At 36.7% G+C, this 27078-nt stretch overlaps 1 protein-coding gene across 9 annotated transcripts in view; it reads right to left on the reverse strand.

Annotated features, from left to right (window-relative positions):
* The window catches only part of LOC113498269, a 92100-nt gene that overhangs the window by 11068 nt on the left and 53954 nt on the right, over positions 1-27078 (reverse strand). The window contains exon 2 of one of the 9 annotated variants that reach the window (XR_003400971.1): positions 2930-8275. The exons of 3 other annotated variants lie outside the window; for them this stretch is intronic. Coding sequence is in view for 2 of the 6 variants with exons in the window: in XM_026878225.1 (XP_026734026.1) it covers positions 20298-20311 (14 nt within the window). In the remaining 4 variants the exon portion in view is untranslated. Of the gene's footprint in view, positions 1-708; positions 8276-20282; positions 20312-27078 lie in introns of those variants that run through there. 5 more of the 9 variants (XR_003400969.1, XR_003400968.1, XR_003400967.1 and 2 more) reach the window with 5 other exon arrangements.

A 27078-nucleotide genomic window follows, 5' to 3' on the forward strand; every position in this document is an offset into this window, starting at 1 on the left:
CGATGAATTAGCAGAATCTCTTCATCTCCAGTCGAGCGGACTGGAGAGAAGCTAGGAGCGAAAGAGGAGGGGATTAAAACAGAGTTAGTGTTAACAACCTGCAGGCACTTTTATAGTAAGTCTGGAGATACATTTCAGATTTCAGTATTCCTAATCTGGTGATCATTGGTCAAAGTAAAAATTGCGGCTTTTACCAGGCAGATGTTATTTTTGCACTGAGACAGTGAAGGCTATTTTATATTCAAAAACGTCGGCTTTCAATTTGTTTTTTAATAAAAATTATAATGCTTCGAATTCTTGACTTTAGTAAGTCACACCAAAAATAATTCCTCATTTTAAATGACAAGCACACAGAAGTACAAACATAAGAACACAGTAATGTGATGAGTTACGCACGAGCCCCTCAGCTACACGTTACACGACCTCTCTCAGTTAATTATAACATTTTTCCGTGTCGCGAATTGTTGAGAACATATCAATGGTGTAACAGGAAAATATGGATACAGACGGGTGTAATTCCAATATTAGAAAAGTAATTATGTTTTTGTGTTTGTTTACGCGATTGTTACGTTTCATTTAATATTTTAAAGGGAAACCTTTGGTCTTATGGTCTTAGATATATCAAATTTAATTTACTTCAACTATTAGAAATACGTCCAAATGTTTGTATTAAGTAGGGACACATTAATAAATCTTTAAACGCTTAAATTTTTCGTAAACAACATTTTAATGAATACCTAATCAAACTCTAGACTAGAGTTCGTTACTACGAGATGAAACAATAAATCTTCAAATTGAGTTTAAATCTTATTAAACGCAATTAATTGCAAAGCCAAACGATATTCATTACGGAGTTATCACAACACGTCACTCGTCTAGAGAAGTTTTACATTACCTTTAGTTACAGCTACTTTATAAATGCGAATATATAAATATTCCCATCTTAAATATATTATGTCTGCTCAAAGTTTTCGTGTCTACAGACGAGAGAATAACAAAACCTTTTTACATTGAATATGGAAAAAAACTGAAATATCTCCGTGAAACCTTCAAAGGTTCACAATTATTTATGAAACTATTTTTTTCGTATCTATGCGGTGTGTGATAACGGCGGAAACTATCCGGCGCCGGATGCGGTCCGTACCCGGCGGCAGCGCCACCGGATCCGGAAATAAAGACACGGAACGACACCTTGGGGCAACGACCCCGCGCCTACAATGCACGTGTGTCTGTGTGCGTGTACTCCGGGCACGCCGGGTACTCCGAGTACGACTCACTTGTTACGCGAAACTCTTGTTTCGAGCTCTTGTTGTTTATATGTTTTAATGGATTCAGCGGCTGAAGCCTTTGTGTGTCCGTCATGTGCAAACTGGTTATTGTTTATAAAGACATTTCAGTTGTGATGGTTGATTCTATTTTGATATTTTGAAGTTTTACAAATAGCTGTACACGAAATCACTGGAAAGAGAATGAGTGCCCAAAAAAGAGTACTAAATTAGGAATGGAGAAATCTTAACAGTAAATACTTTGTTTATAAGCAGCGAAAGGTAAATTGACTTGTTCATGGCAATGTTTGCCAAACGCGATTAATCAAAGGATCAAATTGAAGCCGTAGCGTTTAGCTTAGAACGTTTAGGCACTGAGCCAATCAGGTCGTCAAATATTAGTTTTTACGTAAGTGTCGGCTTTCTGTGCTCAGCTGATTACTGCAGTCTCTACAGACTTCATTGATTAAGAGTATCATAAGTCCACTATTCAACGCAGTTTAGATAAGGAAGTTGCATTGTTAAAGTTCTTTCTATTTTTCAGCACTAAAAATATGGTGTCAGGATTGATTTCCACGTCAAAGAAACTACAGCACATAAGGGTAATTGTCAACAGGTTCACAATGAAACTATATTTGCTAAAACTGAAGGGGAAAACATTGTCCATGCAAAGGATGTCGGAAAGACAATGAAAAGTGACAATCGTACTGAGAACAAAGGAAGGATGTGCAAGATGTTCAAAACTGAGCTGTTCCATTACACCAAGTGGAGCAAAATATAGATGAAGACTCACAGAAATATTGAGGTCACTTCTAACCTTACTTTAGGAACTTCAATATAAGCTCTTAAGTGGTCAGAGAGTTTAAGGAAATTTCAGTAAGAAACCATAAAAACAAAAGCAAGTGCTGTCTTGCACCCACTAAAACGTGAAACAAGCATTTCTGTGTTTTAAACACGTAGGAGCATAAAAATAAATAACTTTCAGCTTCTTATGAGCAACAATCAAATGTTTTATGCATCGATAAAACTCGACGAGTGAATATCGAAGATTTTACTGCGAAAAACGTCGGGAGCGACGCATCAAGGAAATTCCTGCAATAACAACGACCAAAACGCGATATTATTATATTTCCGGGTTCCTGACGAGTCTCCTTGAGACAGTTTTTACGAAAATGCCACTTACAATACCATTGTGGAGTTTTTAATTAAACTGTTTGTACTTTCTTTCGGAATGTTTTGTTTGAGGTCATTCCGACACTTAGGTCGCATTACTTTATACCATTTATACGCTGTTGTAAGGTCAATTCGAGTTTAAAAAAACTTAATATTATAACGCAAGTTTTTTTGCACGAAGATTCATAGTTTTTTTGACAGTTAATTAGCTTGAAGTAGTCAAACTTAAAACAAATTACAATGTAGAGGAAAATTTATCAAAACTTGAACAAAGTTCTCGAGTGTCTTTGTGTTGTTGCGATGCCGTTGTTAATCAAACTCACATTAGTAAATACGTAACTTAATAATGCCTTTACAAGCTTATGTAGTGATTAATACAGTCCCTTTATACCTGGCACTCAACCGTTTAACGATTCATAAAACCACAGCCAGTTTAGTAATGCATAATAATAAACATACACTGGAAGTTGACAATAGTATTGTTGGGGAACCTTAATAGCGCGCGATTCGAGATGATTGTGATGACGCCCTCTGTTACAGTAGGAGGTTTGTGTTCGGAGCGGCGGGGGTTAGCGCGGCGACGCGACCGGCCGCGACCAGCGCCCGACGGCGACTGCCGCGGCCGGCAGGCGGCAGGGAGCACGCCGGCCGCCGCCGCCGCGGGAAAACCAGGAACCAAGGTAAGGGGGTGCATTTACACAACGAGCCTTTAAGGATAAAATATATTCGCCGGGACAAGACGCGTTTTTCTCTCGCGAATAATATTTAATTAAAACAAAGGTGCAGTTAGCGGGAATTTAGTTAGTTTCTTGCGAAATGTACGTTTCTTGGTGAAGCACATTTAACACCAAGTTAACAACGTTTTTAAAGTATGGTAGTTGAACCTACGTGATAAAAGGAAGTATGTTTTACTCTCCCACATATTAAGTGAGCAATTAATTTGCGACATCAAAATCAATAAATTCCTTCAGGTTCGAAGCACCTCTGCACATACCAGCTTATTAATTAAATATTACACATTATATCGCCAATGATTTATTAAGCTATGTCATGAAATGTTTAGTTAACCCATTTGGATAGTATTCTAACTTGACTTAATAAAATAAAAAATCTGTATTGTAGTAAATCACAGTTAATTTTCAGTAAAATTTCTTGGAAATCCAAACGAGTCATTCTCGGAATCGAGTGATTCCTTATTGAAGCCGGATTCTGTGTACACGTCCGTAATGTATGGAGAGATCTACATAATTATTGTTTAATGATACGAATAATGTTCGGATCGACGTCAATTAATGTTTTAAGAAGCGACCTTCGTAAGTTATGATTTATACTTACGAATAATGTAAGATATTAAATGCTAAACTCAAAAACGATGTTTCAAGCTGCACTTAGTATTTTTGTAAAAGTTACTCTGAGCAGACAGAAATATAGAAGACCTTTTCCCAGCAGTCTTCTTATAAATCTTAAAATAAAGTCCGTAGAGATTATCTACATATATTTACATAATTGGTATCTCAGTAAAAAGAGTTGACCTATCAAAGTGGCGACCGCTACGAAAGCGGCTTAACCTCGCAATCCAATCGATCGCCAGCTCTAGCCATTTAGCTACAAACGTCTGCAAGTAACCTCTAGTACTCGGGTGTAATTTAGATCTAGCTACGGAACAATAAAATCTAATTACTTCGCTTGACCTACGCTGCACACTAGTCCAGGCTATAATTAATTACGTTTACCGAGACAAGACAGAATTACTTTTCTCATATTTATGCTAAAGAAAAAATGTGTGCGGATTTTCATAAAAATCGGCACCTGAGCAATTTTTCACATAAGATTTTACAAATCTCTTTTATTCAGTCCATATAACCCTGAAAACATAGTAGAGCAACTTTCCGATATAACCTGTTATGAGTAACGCACCAAACAGAGAACTAGGAAATTCCGAATCTGCAGGTAAGTGACACAATTCACAACAATTTACATTTATAACAAGCGATTGTTTTCGCGGTAGTTACTCGAATATCGAAAATGTGCGAGTCATAATCCCGCGCTCGGTTCGACATGTCTGCAAACCAATTGGTTTGTTTGTGAGCAGCACAGCACTAGTGGCGAGGCAATGACGTCACTACAAGAGTACACAAGGGTTGTCACTTACACAAATGACTTTAAACTACCAGTAATGATGTTCTTACATCAATGCTACTTTTTCTTCACGAAATACAGTCGTGTTAGAATGAAAGAAAGGTAAACATTAAACTTAAGCCGGCAATATTACGCGAAGCCTCGTGTGTCCAATAAATTAGTGAGTTTCATCAGTCCGAGCTTTTTGAGGCTTTTAGTGTGAAGCACTCCAAAGTGACGGTTGTTGATTGCGAATGTAGAGTCGCAACAACAAAATAAAACGTGTGTGGAAAATGTGAAACTGAACAATTGGTTTGAAACATGACAATACGAAAATTTACTTTAAAAATGTATATTAATCATAATATACTGCGGAACTCAGCCACTAATGAGTTTAACATCCCTACAAGGGCAACAATTGTCAATATTTAGTTAGCGTCACATCTCCGCGTCATCACCGAGATCACACACAATTATTAAGCAAATACAAAGTTAGTTGAAGATGTAACTATTTCGGTTGAAATACCTACCAAAACTATTTCCGTCGCTGTAATACTATTGGAATTTCACTAAGTTTGTGCTAATCTTATGTTTAACGAGCATGGAGTTATTAATACATTTATGCGAATGTTAATGAGATTTTCACGTACATGGAGTTTATTTCGTAACTATTGTAGAATTTAAGCAACGACATTTTCTAATCTTGGAAAGTTATCAAATGCAAAAGCAATTCAGAACATAAATGAAACAACAGAGTTGAGTAAGAATAAGAAACAACGCAACTCTGCCACCATTGTCAGCACCGTAGCGATTCCACATTCGTGCACAAATAAAATACAAGGTAAATAATAACAAGGCGAACTTTTAATAACCACACATCAAAGGGCTGCACACAAAACATGAACGTAAGCCCCAAAGTCAACAAAGGCGAACAACAAAAAGGCAACATACTTAATTCTTTAACTATAAGGAGTGCCTTAAACTTATTTAATAAGACTTCTCTCGAATGACAGCGAAATAGCTGGGGCGAAAAGTTAGATTATTTACAGATTTCCAAACGGGCGGGCAAGATCGTAAATCCTGGGAGACTGCTGAAAGACAAATAAGTGGAAAACTTAAAAATAATGCCCTGCTGCTGATGGTTTGAAGGATGGAGCCAGCGCGCGCGGTGCGGTGCGGTGGGCAGAGTCGCGTGAATCTATTATGGGGAGTGCTCCCATAATGGCTGTATTTTTCTTGAGTTCCCGCGTATTCTGAGCGTTGTTATTCTTTTTAATGGTTCGGAAAAGTGTGTTTTGAGAGCGAGTTTGATTAAAAGCGTTTAATTTTGATGAAGAAAGATGCTCGGTGCTCGTTCAGCTTTTTGTTTCTGAATAATGTTAAAGACACTTTGTTTTCCTGCTCAGTTCCTGGAACTAAGGTTTTAATCTGTTTTCCTATGAATCATGCCTGATAATATTTCACGGAAACATTCATTCAGATTAAATGAATGTGCTGTTTGGTCATTAAGTCACAATCTGAACATTGAACAATAGTTCTGAACACGAATACTCGCACATAACCTATTTTAACGTTTTACACAGTTGCAGAACTATTTGAGAGAGCACAAAGCTACGGAAAGGCACGATCGATACACATTCCTGTTTCCTGCACCATATTTCAATTCACACGTGCATAGGGATGTCGGGCACACTATCGCGCTATTTCCTCTGAACATCTGTATTCATTAGCATTACGCCGTTTTTTCTTATTGTGCGAGTATAGGGCAAGCATTGAGACGGGCTGATACGGATCTAATACGGTTCTAATTGTTTAACATTGGCATATTATTACAAGAAAGGATTGGAAAAGTACTAATATCTTGCCTTCTAATACTCAATTTCCACTTTAGGAAATTCTGCCTAACACCGTTCTATCGAGCGATATCTACAAAAACATTACATAAAATAGCTTCAGTTTAAGGGTGTCTGTGCCAAAAGTGCCTGACCCTAAGTCATCTAAGAACTAACTTCGAAGTACTCTTGTAGGGTTGTTACATTGGGAGGATATAAACGGTCTCGTTCACATAATTTATTTATTAAAACAATTAGAATTTAAAGCTATAGCATACTAATAACACTGATTAAAAATGTTTCAATAATTATGGGTGATAAAAAAATTACAATGGACAAAACGATACCTAGTTTTAGTTCACGTTCTCTTATTAATTTCTCCTAAAGGCTATATTTCTCGACCGACTATTCACAACTCAAAGAGCTCTCCAACAATAGAATTATAAATATTTTTAATCTCAAAGGCAGCGGCGCTGTTATAAATTTTCCTCGTTAGCTATTTAAAAACAACGCTAGCCTTGTCCATGATTTATCAGGCTTCCACGCGTCAGGTGATGCGATTATCAAACCTAATTGCGAGGAAGACTCCATTCGTTTGACGCCGTGATAAATGGACGAGTCCACCTGAATGTAATCAACTAGAATAGCTGACACTAATCTCACTGACTTCACCTGTAGGTACTGAGCAGTGCAGTACAGTTGGTGTTAATTATAAAGGGCTATTAAGTTAAGCAACATTTGGCATATTCAGAAATATGTCGGAGGACCATTTTTTTTTTCACGGGTATAAACCTCTTTGTATTATTTGTACAGAACTTTCGGCGTGGCGAGTCCGACTCGAACATGACTGACTGACTGATTTTTTATAGACGTTTTGAACAGCATCGAGTTAGCTCTACAATAGTCACTGTGTCAATGTCACACGTACGCTCCGGACGGTTATTGACAGTTGCCAGTCTGCTAACACGACGGACACGCAAACTTATATTGTATTATTTACTCTTGACAGCACTGAATCTATTAATATGTCTTAAACGTCATAGAGTCTTGTTTAAAAACACGTGAGTTTTGAGTAATTTATTTGAAAACAACCTTCTCTTGTTCTACGTATTTAGGTTGCACAAGTCAAATGAAATTAAATTCAAAATGGACGAATTCAAATTGATAGAAGTTAAAAGTTTTGCATATAAACAAAGTATTTCTAAATGAAATTGTCAACTTGGATTAAATATGTAAAGTTTAATAAAATAACTGTCATAATAGCAGTTTGCGCGATGCATCAGCGTATAAGGTTAGTGCATCGACGAGCATAGTTGTGCGCCGGGGAATGCAATAAGCTAGCCTAGGGCTGGCACGGCGAGCCGGCGGGATGCCAAACTGTCGCAGTCGCCTGCCAACCGCGCTGGCACCCCGGCGGGGTTCGATACCCTGCCGGCTGTGAGGGTTACTACGTGCTCACTTTTGATAACTGCATTGTTTCACATTTAAATATTATATAAAACAGCTTTGCAGATCATATCAAATTTTCCGAACGATACTGTTTTGATCAAACGAAATTGTTTCGAATATTACAAATGTAACATGCTTATGATTTAACAAATATTCCTGAATATGAAATGATATCTTTCATTACCTGAAAGGTAACAAAGGAGACATCCAAGAATTTTGGAGTGATTTTCCCTTTGACCTCATAACCTTTTTGTAACCTACGAGTTTATTTCAAAGGAATGTACAAATTGACAATAAAGGTAGTAAGGAACTTGTGTAAGGTAGATAAATTAGGACTTTATTACTATCATGCAATAAAGTTGTAAATTGCATGAGATATGAGTGGGCCGTGATGTAATTCGCGTCGCTACTCACGCTCCTGCGTCCGACTGTTCTTACCTGAAACAAACCAATTACAACATTAATTGAATAATATCTTTGAATAACAATTGAATTGGATATCAAGTAATATCCGTGACTATAGAGGCAACGGGAACAAACGATGATACTAAGGATATTGCTTTCCTTGATGTTAACTTAACTTAAAATAAAATTGTATCAGTACGGAGGTCCTTTTTATGTATCGTGATTAGGTATAGAACCACCTGGTGGAATTAAGTATGAATTTAGTGTCAGTAATTCAGAGTTTTATAAAAGCTACAAGTCCATGATCAAATTATAAGTTTAGCCAGCATGTGGTCGCGAACGCGGTTAATTATATAGAAAGAAATTAATTAACTCAACCTGCCTATAAACTTATGAAGTGCATATAGTAAAATATAGCTCTTTTTAACATTAAATTTACATTTCATTAGGCAATACAAAAAGAAGCCGGACGTCAAAATTTAAATACACATGAATCATAAACACAAGTTTATCTCCATTAAACAAGTCAGTGAACTAAGACCTCCAGTACATTAGAGCGTTAGATATTTGGCCCAAACTTGAGTCTCCAGCGTCAAAGTTAGGCAAGTCCTGAATCTAGGAGCAGAGGTGTTAGGAAGACTGTATAAATATGTTAATGTAGTCAACACTTCGGGTAAGTTTCCTTCGCAGTTTAATGTGGAAACTGCTTGAAATGCATAATATTGCGTGTGAAATATAACAGAGGCGACGGCGACGTCGAGGCATGCTTGCTTCCCTTGCCATGGGAACTAATACAGTTATCGGGGTAGGGACGTATTGAGCGCGTGTAAGCTTTGTGCCTTGAATGTGGTTGAAAGGGGCATCGGCTGAACAATTTACACTTCAAGTTAAAATCTTAGCATAACTAAAGTTTTTGAAAAGTTTCTAACCATGCATTTGAAAAACGACTTCATATGAGCAAACTTTCCCGTTAATAAAGTTATTAGTTTGATCGGTAAACTCATTAACTCGTGTTATAAACGTATGACGTCAGAGAAACATCAGAAACTATGTAACTAATTGCAGAGCACACCGTTACAGTATAAAGCGAACAAAACTGCAGTTTGGCAATAAACTCCGGCGCGATACTTTGAACATTAACTACTCGTTCGCAGCAAAATAAACGAAAATGTTCCATAACTTATAAACGAGGATTAAGGGTAATTAGGCTGCAATATTTCACCGGTGTGTTTCAGTGCAGAACCCATCCCCTGCTCATGAACCAACTACAATTACCGCAGGGGGTAATCAGCGAAAAACTTAACCGAATACTTGGAATTAATTTTATAAAGAAACGCGATGCATTATATAACAAGTACATTACTTAATAGAATTCAGGAATAAGAATTTAGGAATTTAAATCAGGACAATAATACACTAATTAACGTGATTGTAAAGCATCATTACATCGTAAGCGATTAGTTGACTCACACCGACGGTAATCTATGAAAATTATACGTTACAGATACGAAGATACGGAACAATGTAACAGAACATATTTATGATGATGAATCGCCATATAGTACATGCATAATAAAATGACTTGGTTTTTCAACTATACTAGTATCTCCTTCGGCTTTAAATAAATCTCATGAAAGAGAGACTGAAAATATTGACGTCTTGAAGTGTTTACATGCAAAGTAAAGAATCTGACTACATTATAAACAGTGATCGTGGTTTTCTGGTTTAATAAGTTTTTCCTCATCAATTCCTAAGAATTGTTAAATCTAGACGGTTAGCCAACGCCCAGGAGGTTAAAAATATCTCTGTATACATGACGGTTCATTTATTGAAAGTTATACAGGCGCGGCCATAAGGCTTTAGGCATATAATCAGACATTACAAACTTTTTAATGAAAGATATTAAATAGCGACATTTTAGGGCACCTGTACTAAAATGTTGCTTTTTTATTAATATCTTAGAAAAACAAAACATACAAATTATTGAAGAAGTTTTAAAGGCAATCGCTATACATATAACAGTTCTAAAGCTTTCTTAACTAATTAAATCATCTTGAACTTTAGAAACACATCGACCAATGTTTCTCCAGTTTACTGACTTAACCCATTGTTACAGTTCGATCTTTGTCTGAAACAAACTTAAACTTTCTAATGGGCTAGTTACTGCTACTGGTTACAAATCGCAGATTAGTTTCGTATAAATTTGTAGACTACTTGCTATACTAGACGAGGCTAGCTTTTTACTTTAGATAGAAACCAAAAAACGTTTTTTTTTTACTTCTTTGACTTTATTAAAATCTACGGATGAAGCACAAATTATGAAGATTTTGTGGGCTACATTACATATTTCATGATGTAACTGCGATTTCGTAGTATGTTTTAATGGTAAGAATGAAAGTGTGTCTGCGGCTTTATTGAAAGCGGGAGTGGCCGTTACACATTGTGTGCGAACGCAATGCATTTGTGCAGTGACGTCAACGGCGGCTAAATGTATGTACGGATCCGATTGGGTCGTCGACTTATGAAACTTATGAAAAATCGAATGCGATTGAATACGTTTTCATCAATTGGTATAAATCAATTGGTAAAACGCAGGACTGCACGAAAAACGCTCTATCAATTTACCCCGGTTCAGCGTTTCCTAGAATACTGGTTGCATACGATATACCAACAATAGCCCATACTTGTGAAGATATGTATGTTAGAAGTGGTGTGTTATGTACTGAGAGGCGGTGCTTTGTTTAGCAAACGCTCCCGCCCGTATGCCTGCAAAGCACTCCGTCGAACCCCACACCCTCGGTACCTACTGCCAACGTACTGCAGATGGAACGGTTTGGTTAACTCTTTTTATTTCAGCGTGAGAGAATCCAATGTGAATGTGATGTATTTTTCTTTCCCTGACAAAGGGAATGTGAAAAACATAACTTTGCGAATACGTATATGTGGCATAAAGGACTTTTGAAAACGATGGAATAGATCTATAAATCAAAATGATAAAAAATATGCTAGTTTAAATTTGCCAATCAAAGAGTTTGGTATCGAAAATACGCAAAGAGTTTTAATTAATGAAATTATTTAAATAGCTATGGAATTAAATTTAACGAATGAAAGCACTTCCCTCAATATGTTCGTGGTTTCAATAATAATAATCGGTTTTAAAGAGCTCGTTTTATTTTAAGTCGAAACAAAATAAATTCATGTTTCTATTAATTTTACAACTTTTGTTTAAAAATATTTTACGTGTCTTTTGTATAGCCTGTCTCATATGTAACCCCTTTATTGACATTTCAATATGGTTTGTAGTGAGAGTTTATTATGTTTATGAATAACTGTAAAAAAATCTTTCTTAGAAACATCGTCTGTTCTATTTAAATTGGTATCTATTCAATTCTCGAGATCAAAGTCCATTTTACGAGTACTTCTAAGATGACAAAAAAAAACAACAATAAAAACTAAAACCGTGTAATTGGTAAGATAATAAGGCAATTGACTTTATCTTTTATTGCTTTACAGATGAAACTTATCTCTGTCGAGATCCAGAGGAAAATAACTATTGCTGAGTAGTTACTAGTATTACGTCTCAAGTGATTCACTTACATTGAGCACTTTGATCTAGGCATTATATTTAGTAGGGACTCTTTCAACCATCACAAAGACAATCGTGTACTGCCTTTAATAAAAAAGTAATAACAGTAAACAAAAACAAGCGACTGGCATAATTTCAACAATATTCGGTTTTATAACATGTTTCCTTTAGGTGAAAAGATATTACGAATGTACAAACCAATCAAACTCTCAAGTTTTACGAGAAAGTGAGACAAAGCTACATCTCTATAGATATAGCTGCATCTGTCTGCCTATAATAAAACTGTATTGACGACATCTCGGCTTTCTTTGTAAACTTCTCCAACATCCGTGTGACTTCATCCTTACAAGCGCTCTAACTCCACGCAAACACGTATTATATTGCGCAATACATAGCGTTTAATAGTACCTAGATTATTACAACCTTATCTTATCTAGAAAACATTTTAATTATAACATATCTAGGGGCATTTTCGTATGATTCACGACCATTTTTTCATGCTTTGTGCAAAGTCATTGCACAAAATTCAAAAATAAAACAAAGTCTTTTACTTATTAACGAGGGGTTACGTAACGCGTTGCATTCGAGACGAGCTCGCAGCGTTATCGTAACAAGTTTCGTTGCATAACAGGCTCGCTGCGAACAATCACTTATATGAATCATATGAACTTTTCAACTTCAATTCAATTTCATTTCACTTTCTTTTTAACCGGTCTGTGGCTCGAAAATTGACAAACGGCTCTGTTCGACCTACATTGATTGATAAGAGTTGGTTCGATTGAAGTTTAGTGAATGAAAAGAGTGATGGACATACGATTGCGAATATTTGTTGACTTTTTACACTCTGAAAAAGCTCAGTTCTCAAATACGATAGATTTATAAGAACATTTGTTCATAGAGTCGATATTCCTACAACTATAATATATAATATTGGTTGGGAGACGGTGAGCTCCCCGACTTTATTGACACTGCGCCCTGACTCCGAACTTGCAATTTATGCTTCCTCACTAAAGTGAGGAGTCAGCGGAAAATATCATAAATCTGGTGACTTCATCTTACTTTCACATAGTTTTCGTAGGGGCATTATCTCTACTTTATAGTCGTTTCTAAAGCTTTGACAAATTATCATGGATCTATTCTTTGAAATGAACATTCTATAACCGATTTATCGTTTTAGAGGTGTATTACGCGCAAACACTTATAATATGTTAGATACCTATTCACAACAGTAATGCGAAACTAACGTTTTCTCTTTTTTTGTCAAAATTACAAAAGTAAGGATATATCGTGGACCTCTGTTAAAATAATAGATATCAAATACAAGACAACGGTACACCTAACGCACAGCCTCAACAACCCGAGTCACCGTAAAACAACAATCCCTTCAATTACCGGCACACGTCGCAACAAACACCTCCATTTTCCTCTCGGCGACAAACACAACAGGACACAACAAGCCCATCACGTCCCCGAGCTGCGAACACAACAGACACGCAGAGATACACACAGACATGCTGCCAGACGTTCGCACAGACTAGCTCGGTAATAGTGAGAACTATACAACTCTATATTTGAGTGGTTCATTTTTCTGTCCGCTGGCATCCGGGTCTGTTATCCTCAGGGATGTCACACAGAATAAAACTTTGAATTTTCTGTCGGATCCTGTATAGTACGTAAGAATGTTATTACAGTTTTGTGGATTGAAATCTTTGTTTTGTTCATTACACTGTTAGTTATTATAAGGAAAACTTTTTTTTATATCCAATGCATTTTGTACCCTGGCACAAAAAAGTGATGTTATAAGTTTAACGTGACCGCGTATTTATCCGTCTATCGGTGGCATCATAAACAGAATGAACGATTAAATTTAGTTTATTTTGTTTGAAAGCTGAATAATGTGCAAGTGTTTTTAGACACGTTTTTTTTTAAATTCTTTTTAACTTGTCATTACACTAACTTTTATAACAGAACATTATGCAATTAAATACATAACATTATCTGCTGTTTACATGTAATTGCATTTAAAGTATAAATATAAGTAATAGCAGTGTTGGAAGCGTAAACAGGGAAGTGAATGGTAATTGAAAGGCGCTCATATTTCACGGGTTATCGCGACACTAACGACGTAACACGTTGTCGCCACTTGTATTCATAACACTGGGGTTTGTCTCCGCACTATAATCATTTTAAACGATGTATTTGTGTGACTGATGGATTTATTAATATCATGAATCAAAGATTCAGTTACCTATATCAAGAAACTGCGTTGAAAACTAACATAATATTATTCTACTAACAACATTATCATATAACCGACTCCAAATAAAAGTTTACAGCCATTTCAAGTAAAAAGAAAAAATGATCATCAAAATCGGTTCATCCAGTCCGAAGTTATAAGGAACCAAACATAAAAAAAAGAAATCATAAAGATTTGAAAAGTGGTCCTTTTAATAAATTTAATAAAATTGTAATGAAAAAAATAAGAGTTTCAAAGCCTGTTTGACATTCCTTCACCCTTATGTCCTTTACAAGACATTTAGCTTGCAACACCCAATTAAATTTTCCAGTAAATTGCGTTAAATCTAGACAATTCCATTTCTAATCGCTCGTCGTAAAGCGCACTGGAATATAAAATAATTCCAATCCATGAATCTTGAGATTGCTGATTAGACCTAACTTAATAGCTGAATGTGCTAATTAATTGGCTTTTGGCCTCACATATAAGTTTTATGTAAGAAAATCTGTTACACAAATAGTAAGTACACTTTATCAGATGTAATCTATGAGTCATCCTCGTTTTTTGATAAATCTTCACATTCATCATGATACTCAGCTCACAAACAATGATGACTGACATTTTGGTATTTGACTTTTAATCCCCTCACTACGCATTTTGGATATTACGTATTTATAAACCATGTAATTAAAAGATAAATGTTTCATAACACTGTGTAAAGATCTTCATAAATGTTTTTACCAACTCGTCCGCGACAAGGCCCAAGTACAAGAGGCTAGTGTTATAACTAGGGAAATAGTCGTAATAGTAGACTATTAATATAAATAACACGACTTCCTTACGAGGTCTCGATATCTAATATTAGCTCATCACAAGACAGTGCTGTGTTAAACAAGCGGCTTGTTATAATCATAACCGTCTCGTTACCGGCGAGTGGCAGCCCTACGCGCCCGCGCCGCCTCAAATTATGCAAGTGCAGTGTAGTGCAGTTTAGTTATACTAGTACAGTAAGTATAGTAACATCACCTGGCGTCGCCCGCGATCGATACGTCGCGACGACCGGGAAGTGCTCCCGTCTGGGGCTGCACCAACTTTTACTTTAATTGTATTCATTTATGTATGTCTGTACGGTTTGTTTTGAGGGGAGAGACTGTTTTATATCACATATTTGTGGGAGAAACTAGTACTAACCAACAGTGAGAAATAAAAAAAAAGACAAATGAAATATTCATAACGATTTATTAAATTCATTTATTCATTTATTTAAATAAACACATTTACTAATCACTACGAATAATTAGGTACAAAATAAATAGGCAGTGTAACAGCAATTTGACATTATAATGAGTAGCGTTACCTGACAGTTCAGAGCACTGTTGTGCCGTGTCCACAGTCGAACAACTTCTGATCCGTCGACACGTGTGCGCCCCACTTTTATAGTTTTATACTACGATTCGGTAGTAAGTGGGGGCAACAAGAAATCAAATGCAATACTTTCATAAACCGGAAGTTGATTAAAAAATACTTTAAACAATTTTAAAAATCACAATAACGTGTTTACTCTCACACGGCCATTCTGACGAGCAGCCTATGGCTCGCGAACAAGACTATATAATATCTAAGAAATTATCGCAAATAATCGGTAGTAGGAAACACTTTCAGAATATTTTAATGGTCAAATCTCATGACCCTACTGCCAAATCTCATGGCTAAAAATAATAATAATACCAATTCACATGGTAATCAATACTAGTCAAATCACATGACTGTTACGCCAAATCACATGGCAGTTATGTCTGGTCAAATCACATGACCGCAATGTCAAATCACATGACAGTTTAAATCTGGCCAAATCACATGACCGCAATGTCAAATCACATGACAATTAAGTCTGGTCAAATCACATGACCGTAACGCCAAATCACATGGCACAGGTACGATTGTCAGACACAACCATGATCGTTGGCCAGACGACCACTGTTATGCCGAACAATCGCCCCAGAATGTAAACTATAATAAATAAACTATTAAATACAAAATTTAATCAGAGGTATCTAATGAATCGGTTAATTCACATCCCATGTCTGGACTGACAATTCGCATATTATCATGAGAAACGTACAACTCATTACCAGTTTTATGAACTCTTACTGTGTATCTATCGTTATCATGTATCTCTGTAATGACGCATGGACCTCGAAACTTACTGTCAAGTTTGTTAATTGCTCGCGGATTTTGTCGAATCAAAACAGTATCGCCAACTTTAAAGGGAACAATTTTAGCCTTAGTTTTATCATAATTAGCTTTTTGAGTTTGAGCAAGCTCGTCCATCCTGAGTTTTGATTCTTCACGGCATGCATCGAGGTCCAAACGTTCAACATCATTTAATAAGGCTGATATAGCGGGAGGAGACTGATCACAGCCCATAAGAAGTTGGAAGGGAGTATGGCCCGTACTTTTACTGAATGTGCTATTAATTGCCAACTGTACTTCGCCAACGGCATCTTTCCAACTTCTCTTGGATGTATTCTCAACAATTGTAAAGCAGTTTGTCAAAACCTTCATCATTCGCTCCACTTGCCCGTTTGCGCGGCTTACACCACTAGCTATGAAATGTAGCTCTATAGACCAATGTTTACAGAAACTTGAAAATTCTTTTCCGGTGTAAGAAGCAGCCTGATCACAAACAATACGTTTAGGAGTACCAAAAGTGTAAATCAATTCTTTTAAACAATTGACGGTCGCTGCTGCAGTCAAATTAGTTACAGGTTTTATAAAAACGAACTTTGTAAATGCGTCTATAAAGACAACAGCGTATTGTTTGGTAGGCTTATTGCCACTCAATTTGCCGGTCGTATCCATATGAATGGTGTGGAATGGCGTAGGAGGTTTATCTATTGGATGTAGGGTAATTTGTCGGGAACCAGATTGACTTTTATTAATTTTGCAAGTCAGACAATTGTCAACATACTTTCGAGTGCATTTAGACATATTGGGAAACCAAAACTGCTCTCTAATTTTATCAAGGGTCTTTTCCCACCCAAAGTGCTTAATAGAATCATGATAAATTTGTATTATATGCCATCGATAGCTTTTTGGAACAAATAGACGTTTTTTAATTTTATTACCAATGGAAATAACACGATACAGCAGACCATCTTGTATTTCATAACTGGATGCTACATTTTTATCGATACTGCCTTGTTGGATAGACTCGATAATAGTTTTGGTTTCAGGGTCATTATTTTGTTCTATTTCTAACCATTCACTATAATTTTGAACATTGCTTATGTTGACAGTTGTCGGATTGCGGCTCAAATAATCTACATGGGGAATACGTTCTCCCTTACGATATTCTATGGTGAAGTCGAAAGATTGAAGGTATGCCCACCATCTATGCACTCGGGGTAGTAATTCTTTCTTGTTACGCGAGGCCTTCAGGGAGTTACAATCTGTAACGACCTTGAATGGCCTGCCGAGTAAATAATGACGGAAATGCTTAATGGATCTAACTACAGCTAGCGTTTCCAACTCGTAAGAGTGGTAACGGCTTTCAGTATCAGTGGTGCGCATACTAAAATACTCTACGACTTTCATCTGATCATTATGTTTTTGGAAAAGAATACCTCCAAGCCCAGCGGAACTGGCATCTGTGTGAAGTTCTGCAGATTTGGTAGGATCAAATAGAGTCAGCACAGGTTCGGAAGCTAGGTACTCAAGAATTTTATTTCTAGCAGCTTCATGCTCAGATGTCCAGTTCCACTTGACATTACTACGAGTGAGGTTATATAACGGAATCATAATCAAAGAAAAGTTAGGGATAAATTTCCGAAAATAACTCGCTAATCCACAAAACTGCCGAACATGTTTGACAGTTGTTGGGACGGGAGCACTTAGAAGAGCGTGAACTTTACCCGGACTTGGCTTAACTTGACCGTTAGAGACAATTCTACCCAAATATTCGATCTCATTTTGCAGAAACTTACATTTCTTAACATTAAGAGAGAAACCCGTTTTTTGAAGAGCGTCTAGGACTAACTTTAAACGCTCGATACCTTGCTCGACTGTTTCCGAAAAGATAACTACGTCATCAATGTAAATCAAAACAAAATCGTCTACAAATTGTTTAAGTGCTGTATTGATGGCCCTTTGGAAAACAGAAGGTGCATTACAAAGCCCAAATGGCATACGGAGGAATTCATATTGCCCGTCAGGAGTGACGAAGGCAGTTTTTTCTATAGAGTCCTTAGCTATAGGGATTTGGTGAAACCCAGCCGCCATATCTAATACGGAAAAGTATTTAGCTCCAGATAATTTACTAATATGGTCATCAATAATGGGTAGTGGAAAGTGATCACGAATGGTGTTGCTATTTAATTCTCTGTAGTCAACACACATTCTGTCGCTACCGTCCTTTTTTCGCACTAATAATATGGGGCTCGCAAAGGGCGAATTACTATCTTGAATGATGTTATTATCTTTTAGGTCTTTAATCAACTTCTTGACATGTTCACGTTCGGCTGGAGCCAATCTGTAAGGTCTTCTCTGAACTATTTTTTCTGGGTTCTTTAAACGAATAGTTAGTTCACCTGTAGTTACTTCCGAAACTGCATTGCCTGACGTGAACATCTCAGAATAAGATTGTAATAAATAATGTAACTGAATTTTAATTTCGGGACTTATATCAGGGTTAACATCAACCATTTCGAGATCAAATTCTTTTTGAATACAGTTAATATTATAAGCATTACGATAGACCTTAACAAAATCCTTCGAAAAAGTGACCTGAATTCCCGGGATATCAAAAAGATTCTGACCAAGCAAAACGTCATACTGTATGTATCTGTCGGGAACTAGAACAAATTCCAATTCAATATTGAGGCCATCAATACACACCATACACAATTTGGTACGTGATGAACGAAAAGAATTGTCTCCAACGCCTCGCAAAATAAGAGTTTTATATATAATCCTACCCTTAATAGAATCGCCTATAGTTTCGCGCATAAGAGAGCATTCCGCACCACTGTCTATCAGGCACGAATAATCGCGGTTTTCAATTTTGATTGTGTGCACGTTTTTATTGCTCAAAACTAAACTATTTACATGAGACGACTTTTCATCTTTCGCGTTCTTATTCAAGCGTTGGAAACAGTTTTCAAAAGTATGCCCCTTTCTACTACAAAATGTACAGGTGTTATTTTTAAGGGGCTTTGATTCAGTAGATTTGGAACTGTCGGAATTAGAAGCTGAATTCTTTTGAGGACCGCGATTAGTAGAGCCTGAGCGGCAATCTTTCTGTAAGTGACCTAATTTGTGACATTTGTGGCAACGCTTAGATGCTATATCTGAACTAGGACCGTTTTTAAAACGCTTAGATGGAATAGTGTGATCAGACTCTTTCCCAGGCCGCTTACGCTTATATGAATTAAGACTTTGAATTAGTTGTGGCAAACTTTTTGGTGTAAGTCGAAGCAAATCAGAGCGAATACGGAAGTCAGACATACCCGAAATAACTGCTTCGACGAGGCGTTGCTCAGTCATCTCCACGCCAATCGCCTTCTTTGCCAACTCCCATTTTCGAGTTGCGTACTCAGCTAGGCTACTGGCTTGCTCGCTGGTGTATTCCATGAACTGCGTCAGATCATCGTAGTAGCGGGCTTCATCTGCAAATGTTTCAATCAAACCTGTCTTGAGTTCAGACCAGCTAGTTAAAGATGAATAATTGCGACGTGCCCATTCAGCGGCTCGCCCACGCAAATTTTTCCGAGTCAAATTCAGAATTTCTCGATCAGTAAGCTCATATTCGGTTTTAAGATCTTCAATATTTCGGCACCAAACTTGGACAGTATCGGTTCGATCATCGGGATCAAATGCAGGGACATAAATGTGTTCAAGGCTTCGCATTCGCGGAGTAGGCCGTACATTTGGTGGATTGAAGGCCTGTGCGGTGGTACGGATTAATTGCGTCATCATTTCCTGCATCATATTTTGCATGTAGTTTATAGGTACAAACTCTACTGTCCTTGTGTCATGACCATCCGTTGATCCGCCAGGAACGGTGCCATTAACTTGAGACGCATTTCTGTGGCCAGTCGATTTATGCGGTATTTCTTGGCCCAAAATTGGTGATGAGCATCCGAAGGTAACCCGCCTTTGAAACACCGGCGGTGGCGTGGCATTTGTCACGCCATGAGGCAGCTCAACATCGGCCGTCGCAGATTCATCAACATTCATCTTGAAAGACCTGAAATCAGACATTCGTAGGCGTAGTTTATGTTTTTCTCATCCCACTTCTGATGTGGGAGAAACTAGTACTAACCAACAGTGAGAAATAAAAAAAAAGACAAATGAAATATTCATAACGATTTATTAAATTCATTTATTCATTTATTTAAATAAACACATTTACTAATCACTACGAATAATTAGGTACAAAATAAATAGGCAGTGTAACAGCAATTTGACATTATAATGAGTAGCGTTACCTGACAGTTCAGAGCACTGTTGTGCCGTGTCCACAGTCGAACAACTTCTGATCCGTCGACACGTGTGCGCCCCACTTTTATAGTTTTATACTACGATTCGGTAGTAAGTGGGGGCAACAAGAAATCAAATGCAATACTTTCATAAACCGGAAGTTGATTAAAAAATACTTTAAACAATTTTAAAAATCACAATAACGTGTTTACTCTCACATATTGATGTTTCAACATCTGGTAGCTGTTTAAACAAAGTAGCATATAACAAAGGCTTTAAATGGTAATACTATGGTAGACACAGACAAAGGAATAATTTAAGTATTACCGTTTTAAATGTGCAGACTTTGTAATGAATTCTTGCTGTTGGTAAACTGAATGAAAGTTAAATTTCCGCCGAAAAATATTACACCAGCATTTAAATACTGCTGAACCGCGGATTGGACTGTGTTCCCAAAAATTCGGAGCGGGAGTCATCCACTATTGTCACGACCGCGCCGCCCGGGAGGTGTGAACGACCATCAATTTATCAACAGCGCGCTAACTACACTTACCTTACCGCAGTTTGAATCGATTCGAACATCGAGAGCCATTAATCGAGAAGATAATCGATTTCGATAACGAGCACTCATTAAAAGGATTTAATTATAGTGTGCTAGTATTATAATTATGCTTATGGTAAATGGAAAATGAGGTAAAATTAATGAGAGTACAATTTGGTTTTCTCTTTTGTTTCTAACAAAATATTGCAGCAATGACGCTTCATAACTATACCCAGGTAACCTAAGGTTTTGTAGAAAATTAAAATCCAGATCAGAGAGAACACAAAATTAGTTACACTTAATCCTACCAATATTAATGTTCGGTATTTAACCGAGTGGTTGAGGTCAACACGCCAAATCTACTGTGCGCAACTTGTCCCGATTTCTACCATCACGTAGGGCAAGCATTTGTGTGATAGACGAATACTTGTCCAGACTCTGTCTTTGTGCATGTGACTTGAATGTTCTTGAAACCGCCGCGACACGAGGATTATATTCATAATATATTCAAACAATTCCCGCTGAGCACAGTTCTGGAATATAACAGAAGGTACGTATGTATATCAGTTAGTGTCCTGGCCACTAGGTATGATGGAGTTGATCACGCTGATCTGATTGCAGCGCGCCGTGATCGCGATCGGTTTGAACCGGAGCCAATCGTGGTCAAGGCCCCGGCGGCTGGGACTCTGCTCTATTAGATCACTTACACTAAACTACTATAGCTACATACTGTACAACAAGTACAGTGTGTATGACGAGGGCATATCTATTTGATACAGTCTGAAGTACTGCAGTAGACGTGGAGATCTAAAACCAGTTTTAACGAAAGTTTAAAACTGTTGTGCGAGTAAGCCGGCGCCTAAGGGAGTAAAGCGGTTTCTCGTTTCACGGCAACAGTCTTACACATTTTAAAAGGATGTATCGATTTTATAACGAACATAGTATAGTCAAATATCAAACTGAGAGAAAGCTTTACTGACTTGTACTCGTTACCAAAAATGTTTTTTATATGAACACATAATACGTACTAAAAACAAATAAAAAGAGAAAGAGCGACATCGCAGTAACTGCAATTCATAAATAACCACCCACATGTATTAACCCAATCGCATAACAAAGTTAACCCAAAAAGATGAACCGTACAGTTACATGTGACAGTGTCAAGCATCACGCTAACTATGGTTCCCAGCGGATCGAGGTGACCGTGTTTACACAATATTCGGAAAGTGACGTGCGCCCGCGCACCTTTTAGGCAAGATCAGATGTACACACGCACCGTAACTCTAGAACTAGGTATAACAGCTGTTTTTTTATATCATTTTAACTTAAGTTACGGAAATCCAGTGCGCGCCAAGTTTCGCGAGTTACCGAATAGGGCGAAAACCAGTGTAATCCACTTGATATAACTATAGATAATTTAAGAAATAATACATTTACACAATCACGCATGAAATAATTAGTAGGTGCTTTAAATCAAGAGAGGAATAGTTTTATATTTCCACTACCATCACAAACTTATTCTCAATCCATACAAACTCTATAACCTAGAAATACAACAATCTGTACACAATAAAACATTTTTCCCCACAATAAACCTAATTCCAGCGCCTAATTTCATCTCACCGAAATACGAAGTACAGTAAATACCTATGTGTCATAATCAGAACGATGACGGAAAACACAATAGACAGACAGACAGGGCCCCAATTCTGCTATTTACAACGGCCGATGAATGAATGAAATTTGGCTCAAAATGACAACTATCGTATTTTCTTAAGCATTTTCCTACACAATAATTGTAAATTCACCGACCACCAGCCGCCAAAGCGAGTCGTTAAGAGAGCGATGATGAATGATTTCATAAATTCGCACCCTTCGTATAAATCACTAGAGCTCGTTTTATAAGGAGATTCAAATATACAGAGGTTTTAAAGGTAGAGCATGAGCGGATTTCAGTATTATTTGGAACTCTATCATTATTTTAAAGTTTGTGTTGTGTTTGTTTTTATTCTGTAGTTCTGACATTACACATTACTAGACTTAGCTTTTATTACTCCAGGTTTCAATCAACAATATCCCGTCAAATAATTAAGGCCGACTTAGTTCTCTACATCCAACAGTTAACAATCAGAAACAAACAACTATTAACACTGACACAAATGCGTAACCTTATCTAATAAAAGCGACTCCGTTATCAATGTCAGATTTACAATAGTCCAGTATGCTCGCAAAATGCAATCAATTCCAATATTCGCGTCAAACTCATATTACGTGCACGAGCTCATTAATTATTATCAACAGCAGTTGGGGGCACCGGTTAATGGCTGTAACGATGCATACGACATTAAATTATTATTTATTATTCGCATAAGTCAGAGCGCGGAGCGGCGCCGCGCGCAACGCGACCCCGTGTGTCTCACTCTCCGGGTAAACAACACCGGGGAGAATGCAAACTTTTTTTTCGTATTCTCTTCGTTTCGTTACCAAAATATTTTTATTCTGTCTCAGCCAACAAATTAATCGGCTCTTCTTATGTTAATATTTGTTTTGTTAAGCGAGTTACATTTTAATCAGAAAATCTTTATTGATATCATTTTGAATCGTTCAATGTTTGAATAGAGATTTATCTAAACAAAGCTTTTAGCATTATGAAAACATTTTATGAAAAGTAAAATCATAAAATAATCTTGGTTTCGCCTTTGGTTTCGTCAAGTTCGTACCTATTGTATTAATTTCAATTCAATTAAAAGTAGAACGCAGTGGCCTACATAAACAAACACAAATGTAAATAATTTCATGAATAACGTGTAACAGAACGTTATTGTAATGTTCTCCTTGACTTTGAACCTTTCAATTTACAAGTCTTATTAATTTGGAACAACAATAAATACAGTTTACTTTCTTAAATTACTATTCATTTGTGATTCTCGAAAATTCATACCATTCATTCGACATGATTGTTCGTAGCTTGTTCGGTAGTTTCAGTCAAATATTTTTTCTATCTAAAAACCAGGAACTGTGTTAGCTGGTAGGTAGTCGTGGAATAAAGGTGATTCAATTGCGTTACACAGCTGAGTGGGCACCCGCGGTTCACTGCGTCAAGGGCACTGCAGTGTGACACCAGGAACGTAATTCGTTAAAAAGTTAAACTCGAAAAAGTGACGTGAAATATTGGATGTTCGCCGTACGGCTTTATCTATACAATGTCTATTCGCGTAGATATAGCCGGTGTGTAATACATAGTAGGAAAATAATGTATGCTTCCTTTGTACCAAGCCATTATATACAGTTTCCTGCCTTTTTTTTGCCTGTTTCATTAATCTTTTTACGCCTCAAAATGGGACAAAGTATAAGAATTGTATACTTAAATTTATGAAGAAAACCTATCACACTTGTTTCAAATGAAGCCTTATACATTCTATAACACTATGTAAAATATACCTATGTACTTGTCAGGTAAGGGTTTAGTTGGTCTAGATATAACGTTGTTTCGGATATTTTGAAGATAGTTATGAAGTTTAATTATGAACTTAATGACTAGTGAACGCAGGAACTTTATTATGTATTTATTTAATGTGTTTTTGACGATCATTTTGTAGTATTCATAATTAAATCAGTCATGATGTGGGCGGTTTTATTTGCTAGTTATTTCCAAACCATTTGCAATGTAAGCTACTATTTATATTTCAATATATTTGTCTATATGTCAAAAACCTCATCTAAAACACAGAGCAGAGACTAACCTGTGAATATTCCATGGACAGCCGTCCTTACCTACATTTTTTGCCTAGCACAACATGGTCGGCTGTCCTATTCAATTCCCTATTCATAAACGTTTAAATATTCAGCGTAGGGGGCGCCACCTCCTTTCACAGCCAGTGTACGTCTGCTAGAAGTGGGACGGAGGCTTTGCTTACCTCACTAGCATAGCTGTGAGTGGTTGACGGGACTTTTAATGTGATAATGAGATACTCCAGACGTGTCTGAAGAGGATACTTCATCGACAATCAACTTAACTTCAGACCTCCTTTATCTGTCTATCGCGATTTTACTGTAATATGATAAAACCACCAAGAGACTTTATGGCGACTTAATGATTAATTATTATTTGCATTTATTTATTTATTTACTGTTCTTCTACGTGAATGGTGCACTTAATGTCTAAGTTTTTCTCTGTCAGACAACCATAGGGTGATGAAGATGTAGCAAGATGTACGTTATGAGTACACTGTCGTGACTTGTAAACAGTAAAAGACACGTCATGGCCAGTTTATACATACATATCATTGATAAAGTAGTAGGACAAAGAAAAAATTTTGCGCTTATCGCAAAAAAAAAACCTGGGCGGAGATGGAACTTAAGTCATCTGGTACAGAAGTCAGGGCTGTTTAATACTAGAACAACAGGCCAGTCATAATGCTTTAGTATTTATTTATATTTTTTACATCATTTAACACGACCAATAGGCAAATGAATGATCCTCTTACAATGTATAGCAAACACAACATTTTATCACTTTCTGTAGCGTAAATGACAACGAAGAGTTAAACGTCAAACATGCAAAGCCACCTATCACTCTAATTGCGTCTAAGTTTTAGAGAAATGAACAAACAACATGAATCACAGCGTAATTATAAATGTGACGTAACAGTACAGGTGGCCTGTCGCGGCGTGAATGTACTAATCAGGCGTATCAGTATAGAGGCTAATTTGAAGTTATAATATCGATACTGATACATTGAGTAGGAATCTATTGTCGTAAATGCTACTTATATTATAATCGCGAATACATCGTTTGTATGTATGTATGTTTGTTCCTCTTTTACGCAAAACCACCGAACGAATTTAGACGAAACTTACTAGGATTAACACATACGATAGTTTCATCCCGATTTTATGTTCCCGTGGGATCATTTGAGATTTGTAACGGGCGGCCCCGCGGACAATAGCTAGTCTAGGTATAAAGCTTTGTTATGTTTTAGTAAGTCACATTAAGGATACAGTAAACTTAAGCTACCTGATAAAAAAAACTCCAAATTTTTTTACTAAAATACTTGTAAGGTAGTTTTTAGGACACAAAAAACTTAGAATCTTCAGGGATTTTCACAAAGTACTCTTGTAACTACATTACTTACTACATAAATTGAGTTACGGCGGGTGTTACTTTGTTGCTTACTTACCTCTACTGCAAGCTTCAGTGCAAAAGGTAGTAAATAATGAAAGACGATTAAATAACTCAGAAAGATAATGATTTAAATAAATGACACATTGTAACAATCATTAGTACATTATCTACAATCACACAAACAGGAAGTGATAACAGGTAAAGAAGCGCATAATACTGACATCGTATCGAACGATTCGATTAAATAGATATGGTCAGGTAATTCCAAGCAAATATTATAGACGATTTGTGAAATGTTAGTCAGTCTCGTTATTTTTAGAAATCCGTAACCAAATGGCAATAAACGGAACCCATATACAACGGATTCATGGTGTCTGTCTGTCTTTAATGTATGTCACAGCATTTTATTCCGTTAGTATGCCGTCAAAACTTTTGAAGTAGAACTTCTTTTGTATTCCGTGAACCGCATTAGGGGTTTCAGAATTTGATTTTGAGAATTTTGAGGGTTCGCAATAATTGAAAAAAAAGCAGAGAACGTAGCAAGCATAGAAGAATATTACTTGCACGTGGGAGTAAAATTGATAGATATCAAAGATAAATTAATTGAATTAGCTTTCGAAGAGTCAATGAGTTTTATCGAAAATCTATAACATAGCTGAGTAACTATTATAAAATACTTAGTGAAGTACTTAGGCTTTACTTAGTCTACCTAAAGTCGGCTTACTGTCTCATTAGCCTAAGAAAATAAGCGAACTGAGAACAGACACTAAAGTATGTATAAATACAATATATTTAACAATTTCACGCCATCTACTCTCAAGCTAAGAAAAGCTTCATTTAGGAGTACTACAACTGATAAACATACTTA

Source organism: Trichoplusia ni, chromosome 10, assembly GCF_003590095.1.
Source record: "Trichoplusia ni isolate ovarian cell line Hi5 chromosome 10, tn1, whole genome shotgun sequence".
Taxonomy (NCBI): Eukaryota; Metazoa; Arthropoda; class Insecta; order Lepidoptera; family Noctuidae; genus Trichoplusia; species Trichoplusia ni.